At 53.9% G+C, this 19,525-nt stretch overlaps 6 protein-coding genes across 6 annotated transcripts; 2 read left to right on the top strand and 4 right to left on the bottom strand.

Moving 5' to 3' along the window:
- Window positions 1-734: 734 nt before the first annotated feature.
- Window positions 735-3,289, bottom strand: BO95DRAFT_412582 (uncharacterized protein). The gene is made up of 5 exons (XM_025584250.1): window positions 3,175-3,289; window positions 3,018-3,121; window positions 2,285-2,942; window positions 1,492-2,225; window positions 735-1,435 (listed from the first exon to the last, which is right to left on the bottom strand). Exons 1-5 carry the CDS (start codon window positions 3,244-3,246, stop codon window positions 1,219-1,221), a joined length of 1,785 nt encoding a protein of 594 aa, XP_025442687.1. The 5' UTR covers window positions 3,247-3,289; the 3' UTR covers window positions 735-1,218.
- Window positions 3,290-4,210: 921 nt separating this feature from the next.
- On the top strand, window positions 4,211-5,638 carry BO95DRAFT_495509 (intradiol ring-cleavage dioxygenase; the record flags this gene model as incomplete). The annotated part of the gene is made up of 5 exons (XM_025590827.1): window positions 4,211-4,457; window positions 4,513-4,668; window positions 4,733-4,875; window positions 4,944-5,109; window positions 5,196-5,638. 5 exons carry the CDS (start codon window positions 4,211-4,213, stop codon window positions 5,636-5,638), a joined length of 1,155 nt encoding a protein of 384 aa, XP_025442686.1.
- Window positions 5,639-5,985: 347 nt separating this feature from the next.
- Window positions 5,986-7,707, bottom strand: BO95DRAFT_388176 (uncharacterized protein). Its single transcript, XM_025583552.1, has 3 exons — window positions 7,572-7,707; window positions 6,671-7,484; window positions 5,986-6,587 (listed from the first exon to the last, which is right to left on the bottom strand). Exons 1-3 carry the CDS (start codon window positions 7,641-7,643, stop codon window positions 6,091-6,093), a joined length of 1,383 nt encoding a protein of 460 aa, XP_025442685.1. The 5' UTR covers window positions 7,644-7,707; the 3' UTR covers window positions 5,986-6,090.
- Window positions 7,708-8,497: 790 nt separating this feature from the next.
- Window positions 8,498-9,942, bottom strand: BO95DRAFT_495503 (glycoside hydrolase family 131 protein; the record flags this gene model as incomplete). Its single annotated transcript, XM_025590826.1, has 4 exons — window positions 9,713-9,942; window positions 9,525-9,661; window positions 8,693-9,466; window positions 8,498-8,584 (listed from the first exon to the last, which is right to left on the bottom strand). Exons 1-4 carry the CDS (start codon window positions 9,819-9,821, stop codon window positions 8,498-8,500), a joined length of 1,107 nt encoding a protein of 368 aa, XP_025442684.1. The 5' UTR covers window positions 9,822-9,942.
- A 340-nt stretch (window positions 9,943-10,282) lies between these two features.
- Window positions 10,283-12,215, bottom strand: BO95DRAFT_495498 (S53 family peptidase; the record flags this gene model as incomplete). Its single annotated transcript, XM_025590825.1, has 5 exons — window positions 10,283-10,613; window positions 10,671-10,971; window positions 11,021-11,114; window positions 11,160-11,292; window positions 11,347-12,215. 5 exons carry the CDS (start codon window positions 12,213-12,215, stop codon window positions 10,283-10,285), a joined length of 1,728 nt encoding a protein of 575 aa, XP_025442683.1.
- A 3,535-nt stretch (window positions 12,216-15,750) lies between these two features.
- On the top strand, window positions 15,751-19,228 carry BO95DRAFT_495497 (pyridoxal phosphate-dependent decarboxylase family protein; the record flags this gene model as incomplete). Its single annotated transcript, XM_025590824.1, has 6 exons — window positions 15,751-15,936; window positions 15,987-16,386; window positions 16,442-16,804; window positions 16,863-17,403; window positions 17,475-17,583; window positions 17,636-19,228. 6 exons carry the CDS (start codon window positions 15,751-15,753, stop codon window positions 19,226-19,228), a joined length of 3,192 nt encoding a protein of 1,063 aa, XP_025442682.1.
- Between the last annotated feature and the right edge of the window lie 297 nt (window positions 19,229-19,525).

The raw sequence follows: 19,525 nt of genomic DNA, 5'->3' as shown, positions 1-19,525 counted from the left end.
TCAAGTGCCGGGTTGCTGCCTCAGGCATCAACTCACCATACTTGGTATCAGCAGTAATTCGGCATGGGAAGGCGGAGGTTAGATTCCTGTCACTGCTCTGATCTCTAAGCAGCTTCACTATACAGAGTGACGTATTTACGAGTATCCATATGGGGGTGTGAACGTGGAATGGTCGATGTTCTAACACAAGCAACTACGATATATTCCCCGCACAAGGGGTGCAGAACAGCAGATCGACCACACCAGACTAAGTTTTAACGCCAGACAGATTGCACAACAACACCATGCTTGAGATAGAACGCAAAAATGATGATCAAATAAATCTATTGACTTTCTAGGATCTATGTATGTGTGAACGCCAAATGCCTGCAGACCGCCTTGGTTACGCTCCCAAGTGCCGAAATTCTGCCGGATCCACGGACCATTATCGGGATTGCATTGCGCTGAGCCCTAGGATCAATCAAGGGCGGGTCTTCCCCTCGAGCTTGGTTCCATTACCGGTATGAATTGGCCAACCTGATGAGCTGATTGGAGGGCACACGCAATGGCGAAACGGAATGGTGAGTTTATGCCGGTCGGAAGCTTAGTGCTGACGGTGGACCGTCCAACCAGTCCCGTCCAGGCTGGATACACGAGTTGATAATCTAGACCCGGGTGTGCGATCATTTTGCTCCAGTATGATGACATAGCTTAAACTGACGCCCTCCCCGCCCCCCCCGCCCCCCCCTACATTCGGCCAAATTAGTCACACTCTTATTCCCAGATGCGCATGGACCTCATTTCAAAGCGAACGAGAATTTTATGCGGATAAGACTCGCCTCAAGTCGAACGAATGGGCGTGAACAGGGTCTTTTGGCCCCTCATTCGCACAGTGAAGTCAAAGTTGGGCCGGATGGATCATCTTCCATACGCGCAGCTAGCAGCGTTTGTCGGAGCAACGCGGAGCAGAGCCCTAAGCCGATAAGATAGTGCTCGGCTCATAGGTGGTCGGACCAAAGGTGCATTGCTTGGCGTAGTAGATGTAGCACAATCAAAATACTGACTCGGATCGTCTTCACGCTGTGATATCCATACTTCAAGTATGCATGCTTAGCTCTCGGCTGGGGCTTGGGTCTGCGGAGCCATGAAGGCGGGATGTATACGCATCCAGGATGCAGCCAAGGTGGTATGGGGCATCGTTCGTGGATGTTTGAATGCCTGTGGTGTCGGTGGCGAGCCTCAATGAGCTACAGCGGCGATTAACCGTTGGATGAAGTTGTCCATGATGTAAAAAGGCGGAAACTTGCTGGGATCTGTCGTTTCCTTCAGCTTAGTGAACAGGCCCCTCGTGTGCTGGATGAGATGGAGGTCGCTGGCGGCGGACGGGTGGTTGGGTTCGGCGACGAGCTTCCAACCCAGAGAGACAACAGCAGAGAGGATGAACTGCGCATAGATCCTAGACACAGAACACAAGTCAATATAACAGTTAGAGAAACGAGAGCAGATGCATACCAGAAGGTTTGGGGGATAACGAGATGGCGTAACCGATGAATGTAGAGCAAGATCGACCGCGCAGCCTGATAACACAGCTCCCGACTTGAAGACAGGGGCGGCAGGTCGTCCAGCGAGGGGAATCCTCCGCCAGCGATGCGACACGCGCCATGGATCTTGGCGAGACAATAGTAGTATTCCAGATGCATGTTGATTCCCCGCAGACTGAGGTCGAGAACCAAAGAGTCCGGGATACCCCCCGGGGACAGGTTCTCCGGGCGGCAGTCGGCGGGAAATTGCGCTCTCAAATTACTGAGCTCCTCGTCCAATTCGCGGACATACTGCACGCGAATGGAAGCGGGCTGCGCCAGGCCGTAGTCCGAATACAGCAGACGGTAGATTTTGGACTTGATGACGCACATGCGAAGGTCGGACGGATAGAGTAACTCGTCCTTCGACAAGGGGCCCAGGCGGAACTGGTTCTCGGACGAAGCTATGACGTATTTCTCTGGCAGGTCGAGGTCACAGTCGGTATCATGAAGTAAGGGTGAATGTGAATTTCGGATCGACATTTCCCTGTCCACAGAATAGCAGAGCCAGAAGAGAGCCCGAAGATGCCGGCCGTGATGGTCATCAACGCGAGAACCAGAGGGCATAGGAGCGAAATTGCCACCGAGATTGGTGAGGAGCCGGATTGCCATGGCCAGAATCAATTCGGCGGACTGAGGTGCACCGAGGGGGGCCAGGTACAGTACCTGGGGACGTGACGTCAGAGAATGCATCGGGAAGAGATATGAGGAGGCCAGCTGCTCACCACCAGGATCAGGGCTTGTAGAGTCCAGAGGTCATTATCCCCTGACATGACCAGCTCCGGCAACTGTGCGAGCACGGATTGCAGGAAGGCTTCAGAGTCGACTTCACCGAAAGCGGGCTCATCATTCCGCAAGCGAGTGACCAGGGCTGTCAAGGCCACCAAACAGGCTTGGACACTTTTAGGAAGATGAGCTAGATCTGGTGAGGATGAAAAGAGATCCGAGTTCCGGAGTGATACCAAGGTAACCGGGTCGATCACGGGAAAGACCGAGTAGAGGCTGTTGGTTAGGAAGTAGTCGATGACGGTGCAGATCAACGCGGGTGGGGGTTGCTGTGGATGAATTGTCCTGGAGGCATGGTGGGGAAACTCCGACTTAAATGAAGAGGCCACATCCTGAGCGAAGCGATCCAGGTCGACGAGAGAGGGCATGCGATGCTGGTCGGTGGGGAAGAGAAATGGGGTCGACTTAGGGCCGAAGCCACAGAAGTCGAGAGTCCGCAGGAAAGCGGTTAGAGCCGCGTCGAAGCCGTGCAAATCCGCCAATCCCCCTTGAAGAACAAATGGGCTGGGGGCATTCTTCTTGGTCTGGCTTTTGGCTCGCTCCACTCGCAGTGCTTCTTCCAACTCCTGCACTTGGACTTTGCACTCGGCTAGTTGTCTGTTGCGTGCTCACAACAACTGTCAACTCAACCTTTGACAAGGACAGTGCAGCACAGGTCGGGGCAGAACTTACTCTCGAACTGTCTTGCGAGGCACATCCGGTGGCGGTGTAAAGACGCAAGGCACACCGGCAAAATGGCATGTCTCACATGCAGGTTTGACTTGGTCACAGCGGATCTGGCGTTCAGTGTTAAGTCATACATCGAAAGGCCGGAGATCGGAAGGCTTACCCTCCGAGACCTGCACAAATCACAAGCAGTGCGCGCCCGGCCTGCCCGAGGAGCAATTGCTGAGTCGGACATGGATGAACAAGTGCCACTGTACTGACTGCCTCTCTACTTTGCCTATATGGCTCGATGGAAGGCACGCAGCACGCGCTCGAAGTGGCTGTTGCCTGCTCAAAATTCAGGGACTCCCGGACCCGGAATTATTCCGGGGCAAGTGACGTAAGCTCTTTGCCTTCTACTCATACTCAGTACTAGTGAATTTTTTTGCTCTCAGCGCTGCCTGAGGCGAAAAGTGGATCTGTCCCTGAGTTTCTGCTCGGGTCCCTGAATGCAATTTTAGCAATTGAGGGTCTCCCCGCCATGTGAAATCTCCGCTCTCTGATTGGTTCCGAGGCTTGGAGATGGAAATTGTAGATCCCGCTGACTCAGCCATCTCTACACACAGACTCATCAACTATACCTTGAAACTGTATTCTAGATAATTCTCCGTCTCCTCTCAGCCAACCGAGATCTTCTGACACAAGAGACTTCGTCACGCATGCAGATCGTTCCCGGCGGCCTTCTTGGCTTCCGCTTGGCTTATTTTTGGCGAGCTCGTTTTGTATGAGGCATACCGTTGATGCGTATGCCCGCGCTATCTTATACCCAGCAGCTCGGCCCAGCAGCTCTCCACTTCGATTTCTCTAACACATGAAAGCATCAGGTACGCGTGTACTCAATATCTAGTTTCCAAAATTTTGAAGCACTAGTTGACTATCTATTTTACTAAGCGGAAGGAAACACCTTGTCCATGGGAGAAGAACAATGCAGCGGGTGGGGATGAGTCGGCGTTGATGCCAGGATGTTGATGAAATTGCAAAGACGGAACATGCTCTGGTCACTACATCGAGAGGGTATGTGAGAGGGTAATTCTGTGGCCAAGGTATAAAAGCCCCTTGTCTTCCTGCTCCAGTTCCTCGTCCATCAACAGCTCAAACTTTCCTCCTCTCCGGTGCCGCAGCGACTTGCTTCATCAGCAGCTTCCCCCTCATTCTTCAACATGGTTCATCTGACCTCGTACCTGACCACTAGCGTGGTACTGCTGGCCTCTCTGGGTTCCTGTCATCCAGGCCACAGTGTCCAGGAGGAGGCCGCTGAACGCGCCGCCTTCCTCAAACGGGCCCCCGTGCATTCGCGCAGCTTGTCTCACTGCGCATCCAGCCTGAGAGCTCGCGAGGTTGAGGATGCCAATGTTGCTCGTCGCGGGGACGCCCTCGAGCACTTGCGTCGGGAGAGGGGCTTGTCCAGTATGTTTCCTCGAATGTGCAATACCCTTACTGTCAACCTCAACTAACAGCGCAGACAACCAATACCTCAAAGCCCGCGATCTGGACTCCGTTCTGGGTACAGATCATCATTCGAACCTGACTCATGTTGACCCGTCAACCGATCCCCGCATCCTCTTCGCGTCGGGAGGCACCTGCATCGTGCAGCCGGAGGTCACCCAGGGGCCGTACTGTACGTCTGCCACATCATGCTGTTCAACCACCTTCTACAATCTAACACTGGTATCTACCCCTAGATATCGCTGGAGAACTCATCCGCCACAACGTGGCCGAGGACCAGGAGGGCGTGCCCTTGTTCCTGGACATCCAGCTCATCGACACCAACACCTGCGAGCCGCTGCGGAACATCTACACCGACATCTGGCACTGCAACGCGACCGTAAGCTCTTACCCTCTTTCTTTGAAAATGAGCTACAACCACTAACCCTTTCTCTTATACTACAACAGGGTGTTTACTCCGGAGTCGTGGCAAGCGGCAACGGCAACCAGAACGACTCGAGCAACATCGACACGACCTTCTTGCGCGGCGTGCAGCCCAGCGGCCCCGACGGTGTCGTGCGCTTCGAGTCCATCTTCCCGGGACATTACACCGGCCGCGCGGTGCATATCCACGGTACGTGCCTCGCCCACCCGGCCTTTTCAACCTAATTCTTTCTTTTCATCTCAATCATGCATAGTTCTGACTCAATGGGGGAATAGTGGCAACGCACCCGGCCAACGAAACCAAGATCCTGCCCAACGGCACCATCGCCGGCATGTACGACGGCCGCTCCTCCCACGTGGGCCAGATCTACTTCGACCAGGCCCTCATCACCGAGGTCGAGAAGACGACGCCCTACAGCTCCAACACGCAGGATCTGACTCTGAACGCGGACGATATCATTCTGAAAACGGAGGTGGATGACACCGATCCGCTCATGGAGTATGTTCTGCTGGGGGATAGTGTTTCGGATGGTATCTTCGCGTGGATCTCGATTGGGGTGGATGGCACACGCGATGACTCGCTTTCTCCGGAGGGGTTCTGGACCGAGGATGGGGGCGAGGTCAATGATGATTTCGTGATGAATATGGCTGGCATGGGGGGTTTCGGTGATTTCGCTTCTTCGAGTGCCGTTGCTACGGCTACTGCTACCTCTGCGTGAGTGCCAGCATGGTGAGAATATTGGCAAGTACGTGGAGGATGGTTACTATTTGGGTTTTCTTTCGGTATACCTCATCCCGGGCGCTCGATTCGGGGGATTCAAGTCTAACTTGGAGTACTTCCTAGAACCTCTACACCTGCAGGAAGTTGTTTTATTGCTAAAGATATTATTAATGAACCGAAGCGGTGAGAAAATGTCAAATCGAGAGCATGTCTCGCCGACGTCACTCTTCGCTAAGTGGTTCATTCTTTTATTTCTGGTGTGCATCGCGATTCGTACGGTTGTAAGTGCAATGCTGGTTGATAAGGATAGTTCAGTTGAACACAGTAGCATCATATTAAATAGTGGTTTGCTTTCATAGATAGTTAAACAATTTCTTCATGGTTCCATGTGCCCTGGTCTCTGTAGGTGGTAGTATGCGCCGTACGTACAAACTCCGGAATTCGGCGCCGCTACTCCTCACCATAAAGGTTGTTCCTCGGATCCATTTCCTCACCCCAATAGAGACTTTTCCACTGTCGCACCAGTAATTCTTTTGCCCCAGTCTCGAATTTCCCAGCATCCCAGAAGACGTATCCCCAGTTTCGCAGCGCGCTCGGAATCCAGCAGCCCATGATGTTGCTGTAGGTATCGTGCCAGAGTAAGGTCCAAGCGAGTGGCGGGAACTCGCCCTTGGGGTCTGGGACATGATAGCCCCGGAATGGAAAGGCCTCGCGGGCTTGCGACCTCAAGTCCCGGTCCGTGAGCCCGTCGTGCATTAGACGTCCCTCAATCATAGAGGGCGACAGAATTTCATTGGTCCCGATAAATTCAGTCTCGTCACAACAAAGTCTTGCCTGCATGGCTTGGAAAAGCTGGGCTTGATCCTTCTCCATTTCACACAGGGCTCGATGCAACAGCGAGAGACCCTGGGACGCTGTGCCTTCGAGGTAGGTTTCTGTCATAAGAACTAGGTAGTTGTTTTAGCTTCGGATTAGCAGAGACGGCAAAGAGGTCGGGCAACCGCGGATAGGACAGAGAGACTGGACTTACATTCACTATCCATGTCAAAGTTCATCGGGTCTAGATCCTCTCGGACCGCATTAAAGATGTCGTGATGTTGATCCTGCACGAAGGTGTAGATGCAGAGAATCTCCTCGATCTCCCAGGCGTAGAACATTCTTTCCAAGTGCTGCAGGATGTCCATGGACACGGTTCTAACACGGCTGTTACCCCATGGTTTATCAAGACTTCGATTTCCAAACAGATGACAGCAGAGCTGGAATCGATAGAGCGCGCGGATGATTCGACTCTCCTCGGTGGAGCTGATCATTCTTTGGACTGACGATGATGGCGGTTCAATCTCCTTGGCCAGGTTCTCGAGTACCCAAGTAGCGAATCGCTGGAACATCGGGACGATGACGTTGTGATGGTATTTGAAGATGTGTAACAGATCATCAAGTGTCAATGATGTGGTTCTCGGTGGCGACTCTTCCGTCAGAAGGCGACATTTCCGATACTCTTCGACCGTCTCCGCAATCCTCTCTTTTGTGCGTGCTTTGGCAGACTTCAGCTGACCAGAAGCGTAGACGGCTTTAATCTCGGGTAGTAATCCTTTCATGGAGACAGTGAGTAGATTCCATAGCACATTGTGGCCTTCCGCTCGCAGATGTTGGAAATACACGGGCGATGCCATTGTCAGGGCGGTCAGATCCTGATAGGACAGAAGTGAGAGAATCTTGCTTCGAAGCTTAGCTGGCAGCGTTTCCATAGAGAGCCCTCTCTGGAGAGTTGCGGTCGTCGACAAGGTCTTTACTAAATGCGCAGGCGGCCGAGGAGACAAGGTCTGTGGGCAAGATGGAGATGACTGCGAACCGTTTTGAATCACATGCCAGTGAGCAACAGCAGGGTCCTCTGGGGTTATGTGTGTGTGAGGCTTGAGATTATACCAGACCTTTTTAGTTTTGATTTTGCTGCCATCGACCCAACGCCGCCATCGAGACACGCGAGGCTTGGACGAGGACATGATGGATTGAATGAAGTGTGAAGAGGTTGACAGTTCGTAGAATGACTAGCAAGAGATGAGGGTGGATGAAAAGGACGAGAAATGAAATGGATAGAGGAAGAGAGCGAAGATGGGGAAGCATGGAGGTGAGAGGAAAGGAAAGAGGAAAGGGCAGGAAGAACTCTGATCCGGTCGGTTTGTAGGCAGTCATGTGCTACTGTATACAACAACAACCGCCCCTGCCCGAAACAGTGAATGAAGTGAAGGTAGCCAGAAAAGGAAATCGCAAACCATGCTGCCCAAGTTTAACGGTGAGTCCGTGGCTTCTTCCACACTTTGTATCCAGCAATGACTGACACTCTTGGTAGCGAGATGGTGGCGACATCGGAATCAGGTCAATCCTACAGTCTTCTGCTAAGGTATCTCTCGAGACACGCATGGTATCAGAGCGGAAATGGATTGGAGACAGTGGAATCTAAAGGTGGGGAATGTGAGTGAAAAAGTCCTACGCAATGAGCTTGAGGATTCGATAGCAGTTCAATAAGCTTTGACTGACCAGAAATTAAACATTACTATCCAAGTTATTACCGACAAACCTACAGAACCCGGTCCGAACGATGCTGCCCAGGGGATAGACAAAAGTAGAGCGCACTAAGGGGTGAGATCTGTTGCAATAGCTAGCAGCGTGGATTTCTTCGTACGTGGTATACTCATACTCTCACCCACTAGAAGCGTCACACAGCACAAAATAAGACACTGAATTGACTAACAAATTAAGAATCCAAGATATAGGCTCCCGCAAGACACCCGCAACCACTCCCCTCGGTCTTCTCATTCTCACCATCACCCAGCAGGAGCAAAGGCATTAACAGAATCTAAGCACGACGAGCAAAGTCCCGAGCATGCACACCGCTGGACCGAGAGACAAGCGCACCGAAGATAGCGCGAATATCATCCAGAACCTCAGTCGGGGTAGTGGGAGTAGCCAGCGCCACTGAGGCAGCCGTGGCCGTCGTCGCAGCGTCTACTGCCACTTCCGTGGTCACTGAGGGAGCGCGAGCCGAAGTCACGGCCGCAGCGGCAGTGGAGACGGAGCTAGTGGCTGCGGAGGAGACAACGACGGGTTCAGCGGTGGCAACAGTCTGAGTGGCAGAGGTAGTGGTCGAGGCAGCAGTGCTGGTAGTGGCAGCGGCGACGGTGGTGCTTGAGGTAGCCTCGGCGGTGGACTTGGGAGCGGAAGAGGTCGACAAGCTGGCAGAGCTGACAGAGCTAGATGTGTCCGCAGAGCTGGAGCTGGAGCTCGACGCGCTACCCGACCCAATCTCCTTCGTGATCGGCGCCTCCTCAACATAAACACCAGACCAGAACCAATCCTCCGCCGCATCGTTCGAGCTTCCGCTGCCAGGCAGACGCAGCTCGCCGACGTGCCAGTCGGCCGAGTTGGACGAGGCGGACGCGCTGACGGGCGACACAACCTCGGTCAAGGGGTCGGAGCCGTTGGACGCCCACAGACCCACCGTCTGCGCGTCGAAATCGATATCATACGCGAAGTTGTACCAGTTGCCGGCCTCCAGCTGCACAGACCAGTGGGTGTTGCCGCCGGCGTTCCAGCGGAGTGTGTTGTCGGAGGACCCGGATGCCCCAGAGGCCAGACCGTACTGCAGCTCGGTGAAGTGGCTCTCGAAGAAGGCGATCTGGTGCTCGAGGGAGCCGTCGGGCGCGTTAGTCGTCTTGGTCGACAGGGAGAAGTGGTAGTAGAGGTGGCCGGAGCCGAGGTCGGCCTTGGTCTGGGGGATCAGTTCGGAGCGCTCCATCGTTTGACCTTCCCAGTAGGAGGTGCCGTCCTATCGGAATGGATATGTTAGCTCGCGCAATCCCGTCGTCAAATGGAAACTGGCATACAATGCTGATGCGCAGCCCCTGGGCGTCGCTCGTGTCGGCGGGGTTCTTGAAGTCCGTGGACAGACCCAGGTAATCCGACGTGTTGCCGGTGCCATGGATGTACCATTGCCACGGTTCGATCTGGTTGGACCATGACCCTATCTTGTCAGCTCGAAGCCCTTGGCGACCGGGGGAGAGGGTTGAATTACAATCATCAAAGTCCTCGACGGTAGCAGAAGAGTTGAAAATGCCGCTCCACAACACGGTTCCAGCCAGCGAGGAAGCGGGAAGAGCGAGAAGGGAAACGAAAGACTTCATAGTGAGTCAAGGGCGAAGGAGTGACGAAGAAAAGTAAGAGAATGGAATGTGTGACCGGCACAGTTGGTTTGGAGAATGAGTTGTGGGCTGAGGGATCTTTTTATCTTGACGGAACTGGTTGCGGTGGGGAGGATGGAAAGTGGAGCGGGTGTCGGGGTTAGATTGACGGGCGTGTGCTGAAACACCCGCACGCTGGCTCTCCGTTTCACCTTAATCCAAAGGGTCTCAGTCTCGACCCTGACAGCTCGACACTGCAATTAAACGCAGCTCTGCCAACTGAGACCTTGCCTGTCATTGCTGGTTCATGGCCAATCCAATTGTCCTTCCGGTTGCACTCAGTAGCATCTCCACTGAAATAGAAAATTGAGGAACGTTTCTCGCATTGACCATCACTTGTCTCAAACATATACTGCCGCCAAGCGACATGATCACTCAGTAGATACATAATCATGCACAAATCCTCACAAAGCCAACACGGCCGCCTTGAGCTTGGCGAAGTTAGGAGTTCCCAAACCGGTGGCCGGATCCCAGCCCGCAGTGGCATTCCAGCTGGCCCACGGGATGTAGCCCGTCCCGGCCGAGCTGCCATCACATCCACCCGCCGTACCCGAGGTAATGTCATTCAAGCTCTTGTATCCACTAGAGTACAACCAGGGGTTTAGGAAGCCCAAGGACTTCTTTCCCGCGCGCAGACGAGCGTCGTTGAGCAGCGCGACGATGGCAGCAACGACGGGACTGGCGCCCGAAGTACCGCCGATGAGCTCCAGTTCACCATTCACATAGGTTTCATAGCTAATTTACCCGTCAGAGTCATTTCGGCATATCAAGAAGTCACGGAGAGGAACTTACTATGGTGAACCACCATAGGCGGCAATATCCGGGAATGCGCGCCCGGTGAAGTTGACATACGGAGTGTAGTACTCCTTAACCGCCGCGGAAATGTGCTTGTCCAGGTAGGTCTCGACCTGGTCAGCTTGGTAGGACGGGCGCGTGAAGTAGTTGCTAAAGCCGCCGCTGCTGTCCACCCAGGCGATCTCGGGGATGTCCTGGGTACCACCCACGGCAGTGATGTAGGGGCATGTGCCGGGGAACTCGGGGGTGAATTGAACGGTGTCGGTGCCGTCGTTCGAGAGACAGGCCTCGCCAACACCTGGACCATGTTAGTCGGCGGCTTGCACGGCTGAAAGCAGACAACTCACCCGAATCACCCGACGACTCCAGGACCGAAATGCCGCGCAGGCCGATCAGCCCGATGAGGTTGCAGACGCGCGTGGCATAGGCATACGGAACAGTCTATAGGGTCAGTCGAAGCACTACTATGAGGGTGATCAAACGTACATCCTCATCGTCACCGTAGGAGTTGGTGATAACCTGCGGCAGCTCGTCGTTGGTCTTGTTCAGCAGGTACTCATAGTACTCCACGTAGGGCTCGTTGGTATCCGTGGTCTCCACCACGTTAGGGATGAAGGGACTTTCGTCTCGTTAGTAACCACTTTCAAACCCGATCCATTTTGGGATTACATACGGAGATCCAGCAGTGATGAACTCAACCACCGGCAGGGGATGCGAGAGGCCCACAATGTTCTGCACATCCAGATCGGCCTCACCCCCGTCTTCCTCTTGGTTGTTGACGCCACCGTTGATCAACTCCACGGTGAAGTTCTGCTGCGGGATGCCGAAGCGCTCGGTGAACAGGTCGAGGTCCGAGTACAGGGCGGACTCGCCCAAGAAACTTCCGAAACCGATGCGGCTGCCGGACGAAGCCTTGGGGGTGTAGTCAATGTTGTACTGCTGCTTCAGCAAGGTCGGGGTGATGTACTGGCTGGCGCTGCTGGACCGTCGGGCCACCTTGACGGCCTGGAAGGCGGCGGCGCGCTCGGCGCGCGTCTTGCCGAAGAAGACGGTGGGAGCGATCAGGTCGATCGACCCGCTCAAGCTGTCGGGCACCGAGTACTGGGTGGTGCGCACCTTCTGGGTGCCGGCCTTCTCGTAGACCGAGAAGGTGGTGTTGAGCAGCTTGTTGGCCGTGCCGACGGTGGTGGCAAAGCTGATCAACCCGCCCTGGTGGGAGATGTCGGTGACGCCCGCCTCGGTGAGCCAGGAGATGACCGTCGAGTGGTCGGCCAGAGGGAACTGGGCGTTGACTTCGTCCGCGTCGAGGTACTGGCCGTAGGTGCTTTGGCCCGGGGTGGAGACGGACAGCAGCTTGGACTCGAGTTGGTCCAGGTTCTGACGCGTCAAGGCCACGGAAAGAGTAATGTTCGAGCTGGTGTCGGCTTCCTCAACAAGCGACCAGCTGCTGGGCACGGCCTGGATCTTCTCCAGCACCACGTTGCCCCAAGCAGGGGCGGCCACGGCCAACAGGCCGGCAGAGATGCGCGAGAAGGCGACCATGATGAGGGGAGATCCAGCAACGGGGAAGGAGACACCGGGGGAGAAGGGCGAGGAGCAGACAGGCAGCGACGGGGCCGCCGCCTGTTATAAATCTTTTTGGCGTAGTGATGAGGCCATTGCGGGTGGATTAATTGCTCCGACGGGGAGCGGTGCAACGCCGGGGATGGCGTGCACCGTAAATGAGGTGGGATGCAGGAACCAACCCAATCCAACTCTCGTTCTGCAGATTCGTCATACTCCTTGCCGAGTGCCAAGCCGGATCTAAGCTTCCTTTCCGCTTGCTTATCAGTGAAGGATTATCTTCGACAATGTGGCTTCCTCGGCTCGGTTCTGTCATCTTTCTCGAGCATTGCAGACAAACTCTCTTAATCAACATCTAGAAAACCTTTGACATTGTGGGAATGAGGGAATCTGTCTGTCTTCACTTCTTCCATGTTGGTCACTTGATTGAACACCCGAGACAGCAGCAGGCAGTTATCTTGGCGCGTCGGAGCGAGGCCGGAGTCCGGTGTATCGCGCCATTGCGAGGCGGGGTCTCCAGCAGCTAGTGTGGGACACCTGCAGGGGAGGTTGCATTGACGCACATTCAGGTAATCTATTCTTCTGCAAGAGATAATGGCCTCAGTCTGATGGCATCTGACGCGAGGGACTGATTTTCTGTTGGTCGAAATCACCTGATCACAGTGCAAACGTTGCAAACAAACAATATTGCCCAATTGAGCGCAGCCCGGACAATTCTCGGAATACAATGTATGTGTTCCTGAGGTACTGCTGGGAAAAATTCTTTAGTCGGATAGTCGAATAATGGTTGGGGCAGAAGATAGGGATACACAGTTGGTATTGATTGTTTGGATGGGCAATATGGAAACAATCTCTCCAATCTTTAAGAAGTGGGTGAACTCGTGGCGGGAGGTGGCTTAATGACCGGGAGTGGAAGGGAGTAAAGTCATATATTAATGTTTTTATGAACATCAATCACGTCAAGTGCCGAGAACATAGAAACCAATCCAGCAGGGCTGCTTCTGCATTTATATGTACATAGAAAATCCCATTGCACGGCCGGAGAAAGTGAGAGTTGCAAGTTAGAGATATCTACCCCTATCAACTCCGCAACATGTCGCGCCTTGCACGATATATCTGTCTGACACGCTAGTCAAACACAAAGTCATAGGCATCTAGGATCTGCATCCCTTCCAATGCAGACTTTCCATAACCTATGATGCATAATATTTCTTTCGTATTGTTGCCATTCGAACTATTGGGAATAGGTGCATATTTCGAGAAGTTGGATGGCCATACACTGCGGCCAGTAGCGCATCTGATTCAATTCATAGTCGGGAAGATTTCTTTTTTTTTCAATGCGAAATTCTGGAACCCCCTGCCGCGTATTCACGTTTTGCAGCTGTTCGAAGGCCCTCTTCAGTGTACGGCACAGTCCGGAGAGCATGCATTGCCCTCGAGAACGAGAAATCCGGGGTTCACAGTCATCAAGAGATAGATGGAGCCTGGTAATCGCTCGGCGGGACGGCAAGGGCATACCAGCAGGCCCCAAATATTGCAAACCTGTTAATGGCCGAGAGCTCTGCAGTTATGATACTTATGAACACTATTCCACAGGGCAAATCTCAAGGGTTTGATGTTCCCATACTCAGTAGTTGGTTAAAAAAGGTACGACGGAATATCGTACCGTGAGTACGTGAATGGACCCAATGCGAAAGACAGCCGGTCAGGGTACAATCCAGACAACCGATTCCTCTCTACGGCGGATCTTGTAGAAGCAATCCGGTCCTCAACATGGCCGTGCCAGACAAAGGCAAGCCTCGACGTTTTCCATGTTCGCAGAACCATAAAAGCCACATCAGAATCCCAAAAGAAAAGGGGAAAGGCGGCGAGTTCACCCTGGCTCCAAGAGTAATGGAGTTCTACCACTCGTAATACGTGAAGTGAAGAGCAAGCAAATATAGGGCCGCAAAAGATTGCATGGTTTGGAGGGTGCAAGCAGGAAAAGTATCAGTTCAATGCAACAGACCAAACACACCCTGTCTACGTAAAACAAGTTATTTCAAAAGAAGGCGGTTACAATTTTTGTTTCTGGCCAACCATAGAAAGCTTTAGAGTATGGTACTAAGTATCTAGTGGCGCACTCTGGCCGAGGCTAGAAGCCTCCCATGTCTGCGAGCGACGCGCCAGCGCCGCAGGCTTACCAGGCAACAACGTAGCAGTTTAGAAAGTGCTCGGAGGTTCAAGGTCAGATCTTCAAACCTTGCCGCAATCACCCTCGCCAAGCATCCGCATTGGTCATTCGCTAATAAATTACGTAGTACATACAGCCGGCATGGCGGGGTGTGCAGATTATAGGCGTCGGGAGGCAACCTTGCATAGATTAGTAGTTCGGGGAGCGTGCGGGGTGTGGCGCCCTTAGGAACTGGGTGCAAAGCTCAGCGAGGTTCAAGCATTACATAGAAGGACCGTATTTATCTGTTGGATGGCTTGCAAGATGAACGAATAGAATACAACAGCTGGGCAACTCCCGGCGATCAGACAGTGGCGAGCTGAGTAGGCCTTGAATGACCTAGTGGGGTAAAGTGAATGGGTCAGTCTCGCACTAAACTAGACATCGTCACAGCCGGCTCACCTTGTTTACTCACACATCTGCGATCTACAAGCTGAATCGAGGGGTCCTGCACAGTATGAAAACATGCAGCTGCGTGAGCTATCACAGTCCAATCCAGTGCATAAAGGTGGGGGGAGCTGAACAGGACCCGCAGATCCCCACCCCACTCAGCCGAATCCTGTAGAGATCTACAACACCTTGTCAGCCTTTGACGATGTCATGCACGAACACGAATTACTCCTCGGCGAGTCGGATGGCAAATCGATCCAACATGGATCGACGAACCATCCAGGAAATGGAGTAACCTGGTGTGGGGGCAGGGGCCTTTGCGAATGCATCGCTAGACGCATCGAGTAAAGATCATTGGTCTGTCAGCTAGCCACAGTGGTCTGTCCCTCTTTCTGTAAGGCATCCACACCTGGTGTAGGCTAGGTATGCTAGGCGGAAATAATGTTGGCTGTGACTTTTATCGTGAGGAATTGAGTTTGTACGCGAGGAACTCTGTAAATCGGGAGATCCTTTAGTAGTACAAAACTTTAGCCATCGAGATGGGGCACGTGGCATAGAGGTGTGATGTGCAAGGTCAAGAACTGAGATCCGAGAGTGTGGAGGAGGGGTAGTATCGATCTGCAACTCCATCAGCCACGATTGCAATGGAGCTTGAAGGAGAATGACCACATCATGCAGTTTCGCAGCCCACCATAAGCTGGCTCGGGTGGAGTGGGTGTCAAGTCGGACGCATCGAGGCACACCGGACAAGGATAACCCTGATAGACGATACGAGGCGACCTGAATAGAACCGGCTGAGCAGACCCCGAAAGATCGGATATTGTTATAAAAGGCCACATCCAATCCAGTCCAGCTAAAGGTGTTCACCATCTTTCCAGAGCCGGCAGAGTCTTCGATAAAAACTCATCCATCATGGCTGATGCACCTCCAGTCCTAGCTCATGCTGAGCGCGGCGAAGACCAAATCACCAACCAAAATGTGATCAACAACTATTTCATCGGCCCACGGGCTGCCAACATGCCTGATTTCAGAGCAAACATTAACACCATTCTGGATGAACTGCTTGAAACCAGGCTTGATTACTACCCCGAGGATCATGTACTCGCCTTCCCCCCTCTGCTGTTTCGCGTCGACTGACCCGTTGAAAGAGCCAGAAGTTCATCACCAAGGAAGTCCGGAGATCGCCGGAGTTCCAGAAGGTGAGGGACAACTTCGGTGATGTCGTCCGAAAAGTGGCCCAGCTCCTCGGAGAGCACTCGGTGCCTTTCTGGTCTCCCCGCTATGAAGCCCACATGTGCACTGACTTGACCATGCCGTCCTTGCTGGGGTACTTCATGACGATGCTGTACAATCCCAACAACGTCGCCCTCGAAGCCAGTCCCATGACCACCGTCGCGGAGTTGTTGGTCGGACAGCAACTGGGCGAGCTGTTCGGATACAAAACTCCCCTGACAGAGGACCCTCATAGAGAAAGACAGAATGAGCCGATGTCATGGGGCCATATCACCTGCGACGGCACGGTCGCTAATCTGGAATCGATCTGGGTCGGTACGTACTTACTTCCCTTTCAAACGTCCCAAATCATGCATTAAGACATGACCAGCGCGAAACCTGAAGTTCTACCCTTTGGCCCTTCATCAAGCCATCGTGAACGGGAACCTGAATTTCATCGCGGATCGGTTCGAGGTGGAAAACTGCAGGGGCGGAACAGAGAAATTTGCACGGTTAGCAACCTGGGATCTTCTCAATCTGAAGCCCAAGACTGTCCTCGATCTGCCCGATCGTCTGTACCGAGAGTTTGGCATTTCGAGCGACTACCTCAAGAATGCCTTGGAGCCTTATAACATCCAGTCAGCGGGCCTCTTGCATGAGGAGACCGACGAGACCCACCACTTTTATAGGAGTCTCAAGGCGATGAAATTCATCGTGTCCAAGACCAACCATTACTCCTGGCCGAAGGGACTGGGTATGTAAATTCCCAAGTCGGCCAATGTCACCACGGACTAGAAGGCTAACCTGTCCAGCCATTGCCGGGTTGGGATCGGCGAATCTTCTTGAAGTCGAGGTGGACGACGACGCTCACATCGACCTGGCGCAACTGAGGGCTACTCTGAACGAGTGCCTTGAAAACGAGATCCCCGTCTATGCGGTGGTGGCCGTGATTGGATCCACCGAAGAGGGGGCCGTCGACCGGCTGTCGGAGATTGTGCGAATTCGAAACGAGATGCAAGAGAACGGCCTGTCTTTCCTTGTTCATGCAGATGCTGCCTGGGGAGGTTACTTTGCTACCATGCTGCGCCGAGGACTGCGGGGTCCTGAAAGGGGCGACGCCGACAGAGGCGCGGTGCCAGCCCTGACTCTGCGAAAGGAGACTGAAACCGACCTCTTGGCTCTTCGCCATGCGGACTCCATCACGGTCGACCCCCACAAGGCTGGCTATATCCCGTACCCGGCAGGGAGCTTGGTCTACAGAGACGGCCGGATGCGATACTTGGTGACTTGGTCCAGTCCCTATTTGTCGCAGGGGTCGGCAGAGAATATTGGGGTATATGGGGTAGAGGGAAGGTGAGTTTCTTCCGTGACTGCTCCAGCTCAGGGTGCACCGACTAACCATTCATCCATGATGGCTCTTGCAGCAAACCCGGCGCAGCTGCCATGTCAACGTGGCTCTCCAACCAGACAATTGGTCTGGACCCCGACGGATACGGAAAGCTGCTGGGTCAAGCATCTTTCACCAGCTCCAGGGTAGGTTCCTCGCGAGCGAGTTTCTTGATTCTCTGGGCTGACAATTTGGCAGCTATCGGTGCGCTATGCCGTCCACAGTGACTTCAGGCAGGAGAACAGAAAGGACTTCATCTGCGTCCCGTTCAATCGACTGCCCCGGGAGCAGGAGGGACACGCCTTCAACTCCCCAGAGGTTGAGGCCGACCGGGATCTCATTCGAATGCGCATCCTGGGACAGCAGAACGAGGCCCTCCTGCAGGACCCTGTCGCAATGAACCTGCTGCGCCAACTGGGCTCCGACACCAACATCAACGCCTTTGCCCTCAACTTCTACGTCGACGAGGCGAAGACAACCCTGAACACCGACATCGAAGAAGCCAACTACCTGATGAAGAGGGTCGTTGACCGGCTTTCCATCACGGGGGTGGACACCGACCCAACCAAGATCCCCGTCTACCTGACCTCGACCAAGTTTGAGCCCAAACATTACGGCGCGTGCGCAAAGACCTTCATGCGCAGATTGGGCCTCACGGAGGTCGACGAAGACCTGTTCGTCCTGCGCAACGTAGTGATGAGTCCCTTCCCCACCAAGCACTACTTCATCGGCACGCTGTGGGACGAATTCGAGCGAGTCGTCAACGAAGAAGTTCAACAAGTCCGAAAGCGCAACGACCCCGCGGCACACAAGGCCCAATTCCTCCTGCAAGGCATCGAAGAGTCCGGAAAGACCTTCCTGGTCTTGCAAACCTCGTTCCACACTGCCACTCTCCGCCAGCAGCTGATCGTCCGCGCCACCCTCAGCCCCGACCTCGAACAGAAGTATCGGGATTGCAAGAACCAAAGCCCAGAGACATCTCTCCTCCTGGTGTCCCAGGATGTCATCAACCTTCAGCAGGGCATTCGCGATCTTCCCCACACGGACTTAACGTTCAACGCCGAGATATACGCGAAGGTGGACTATCTCCGCCAACACGAGAATCCCGACTTGTATGTTCCCTACCTGTTTAGCCCATCTCGGAATCAAATCCCAATACTAACATCACACTCCAGGGACGTGCGCGCCTTGTCCACAGGAGAGGTCACAATCACTAAGGACGATATCATCAAGAGCCGGCCGTTGAACGTGGTGAACCGAGACCCGCAATATCCAAAGATGGACACCCCGTTCTATCTTTACGGCACGCCGGCGCAGCAGCATATTTCCCACGTGCTGGTCCGGTCTCCGAACGTCGCCCTGTCCGCCGCCAACGTCTCCTTATCCCCCGACCCGGGAGTAGAAGACAGCATCAGTGCCGACGACCTCGCCAACGGCTTGATCCTCGCCTTGGCCGAGCACCCCGAGGTGGCCATGCAGCCCGTCACCGGAAAGGTGTCCGCGACCGCAGATGTGCCCGGCGACTTCTTCTTCAGCAATGGAAAGGAGTTCAAGGTCAACATCTGGAGGGACCCCCACGCTGGCGACGCTCAGGGCCCCGGCCTAGTGGACGGTCTGGGAGAACCCTTCTGGACTGGCACATTGACTCTGCGCGAGGACCTGGACTATGATTCCGACTGGCCCAACAAGGACCCGGCGGCTGTTGCGAAGGTCGATTCGGCTCACTGGCGCGAGGAGCTGCTGAAGATCGGCAATGTGCTGAATGCCAAATACAGGGATCCCGCTGAGTAGCCTGCGACGCAGGAGGGACCGTAATGCTGAGGTCATTGGTGCTGCGGGCGATAACCTTATATCGGAAGGATGAGACTATCTGTGATGCTATAAAGGTGGTCGAATAAAGCATTCAGACGATGGATTCGCCCAAGGTTATTTCGAACAAGAGAGACACGAGGGTGGTGAGAAAGGAAGAAGTGACGTGGAAGCAAGAGGGAAAGAAAACGCCACCGTCTTCCAACCAAGGAAGACACAGTCGCTTCCTCGCCCGTGCCGCCTCAGTACTTACAGTTCCAAACACCACAACATTAAGAA

Source organism: Aspergillus brunneoviolaceus, assembly GCF_003184695.1.
Source record: "Aspergillus brunneoviolaceus CBS 621.78 unplaced genomic scaffold BO95scaffold_30, whole genome shotgun sequence".
NCBI classification, from domain to species: Eukaryota; Fungi; Ascomycota; class Eurotiomycetes; order Eurotiales; family Aspergillaceae; genus Aspergillus; species Aspergillus brunneoviolaceus.
Note: the sequence above shows the minus strand (reverse complement) of the source record. Positions and strands in the feature narration are given on the sequence as shown.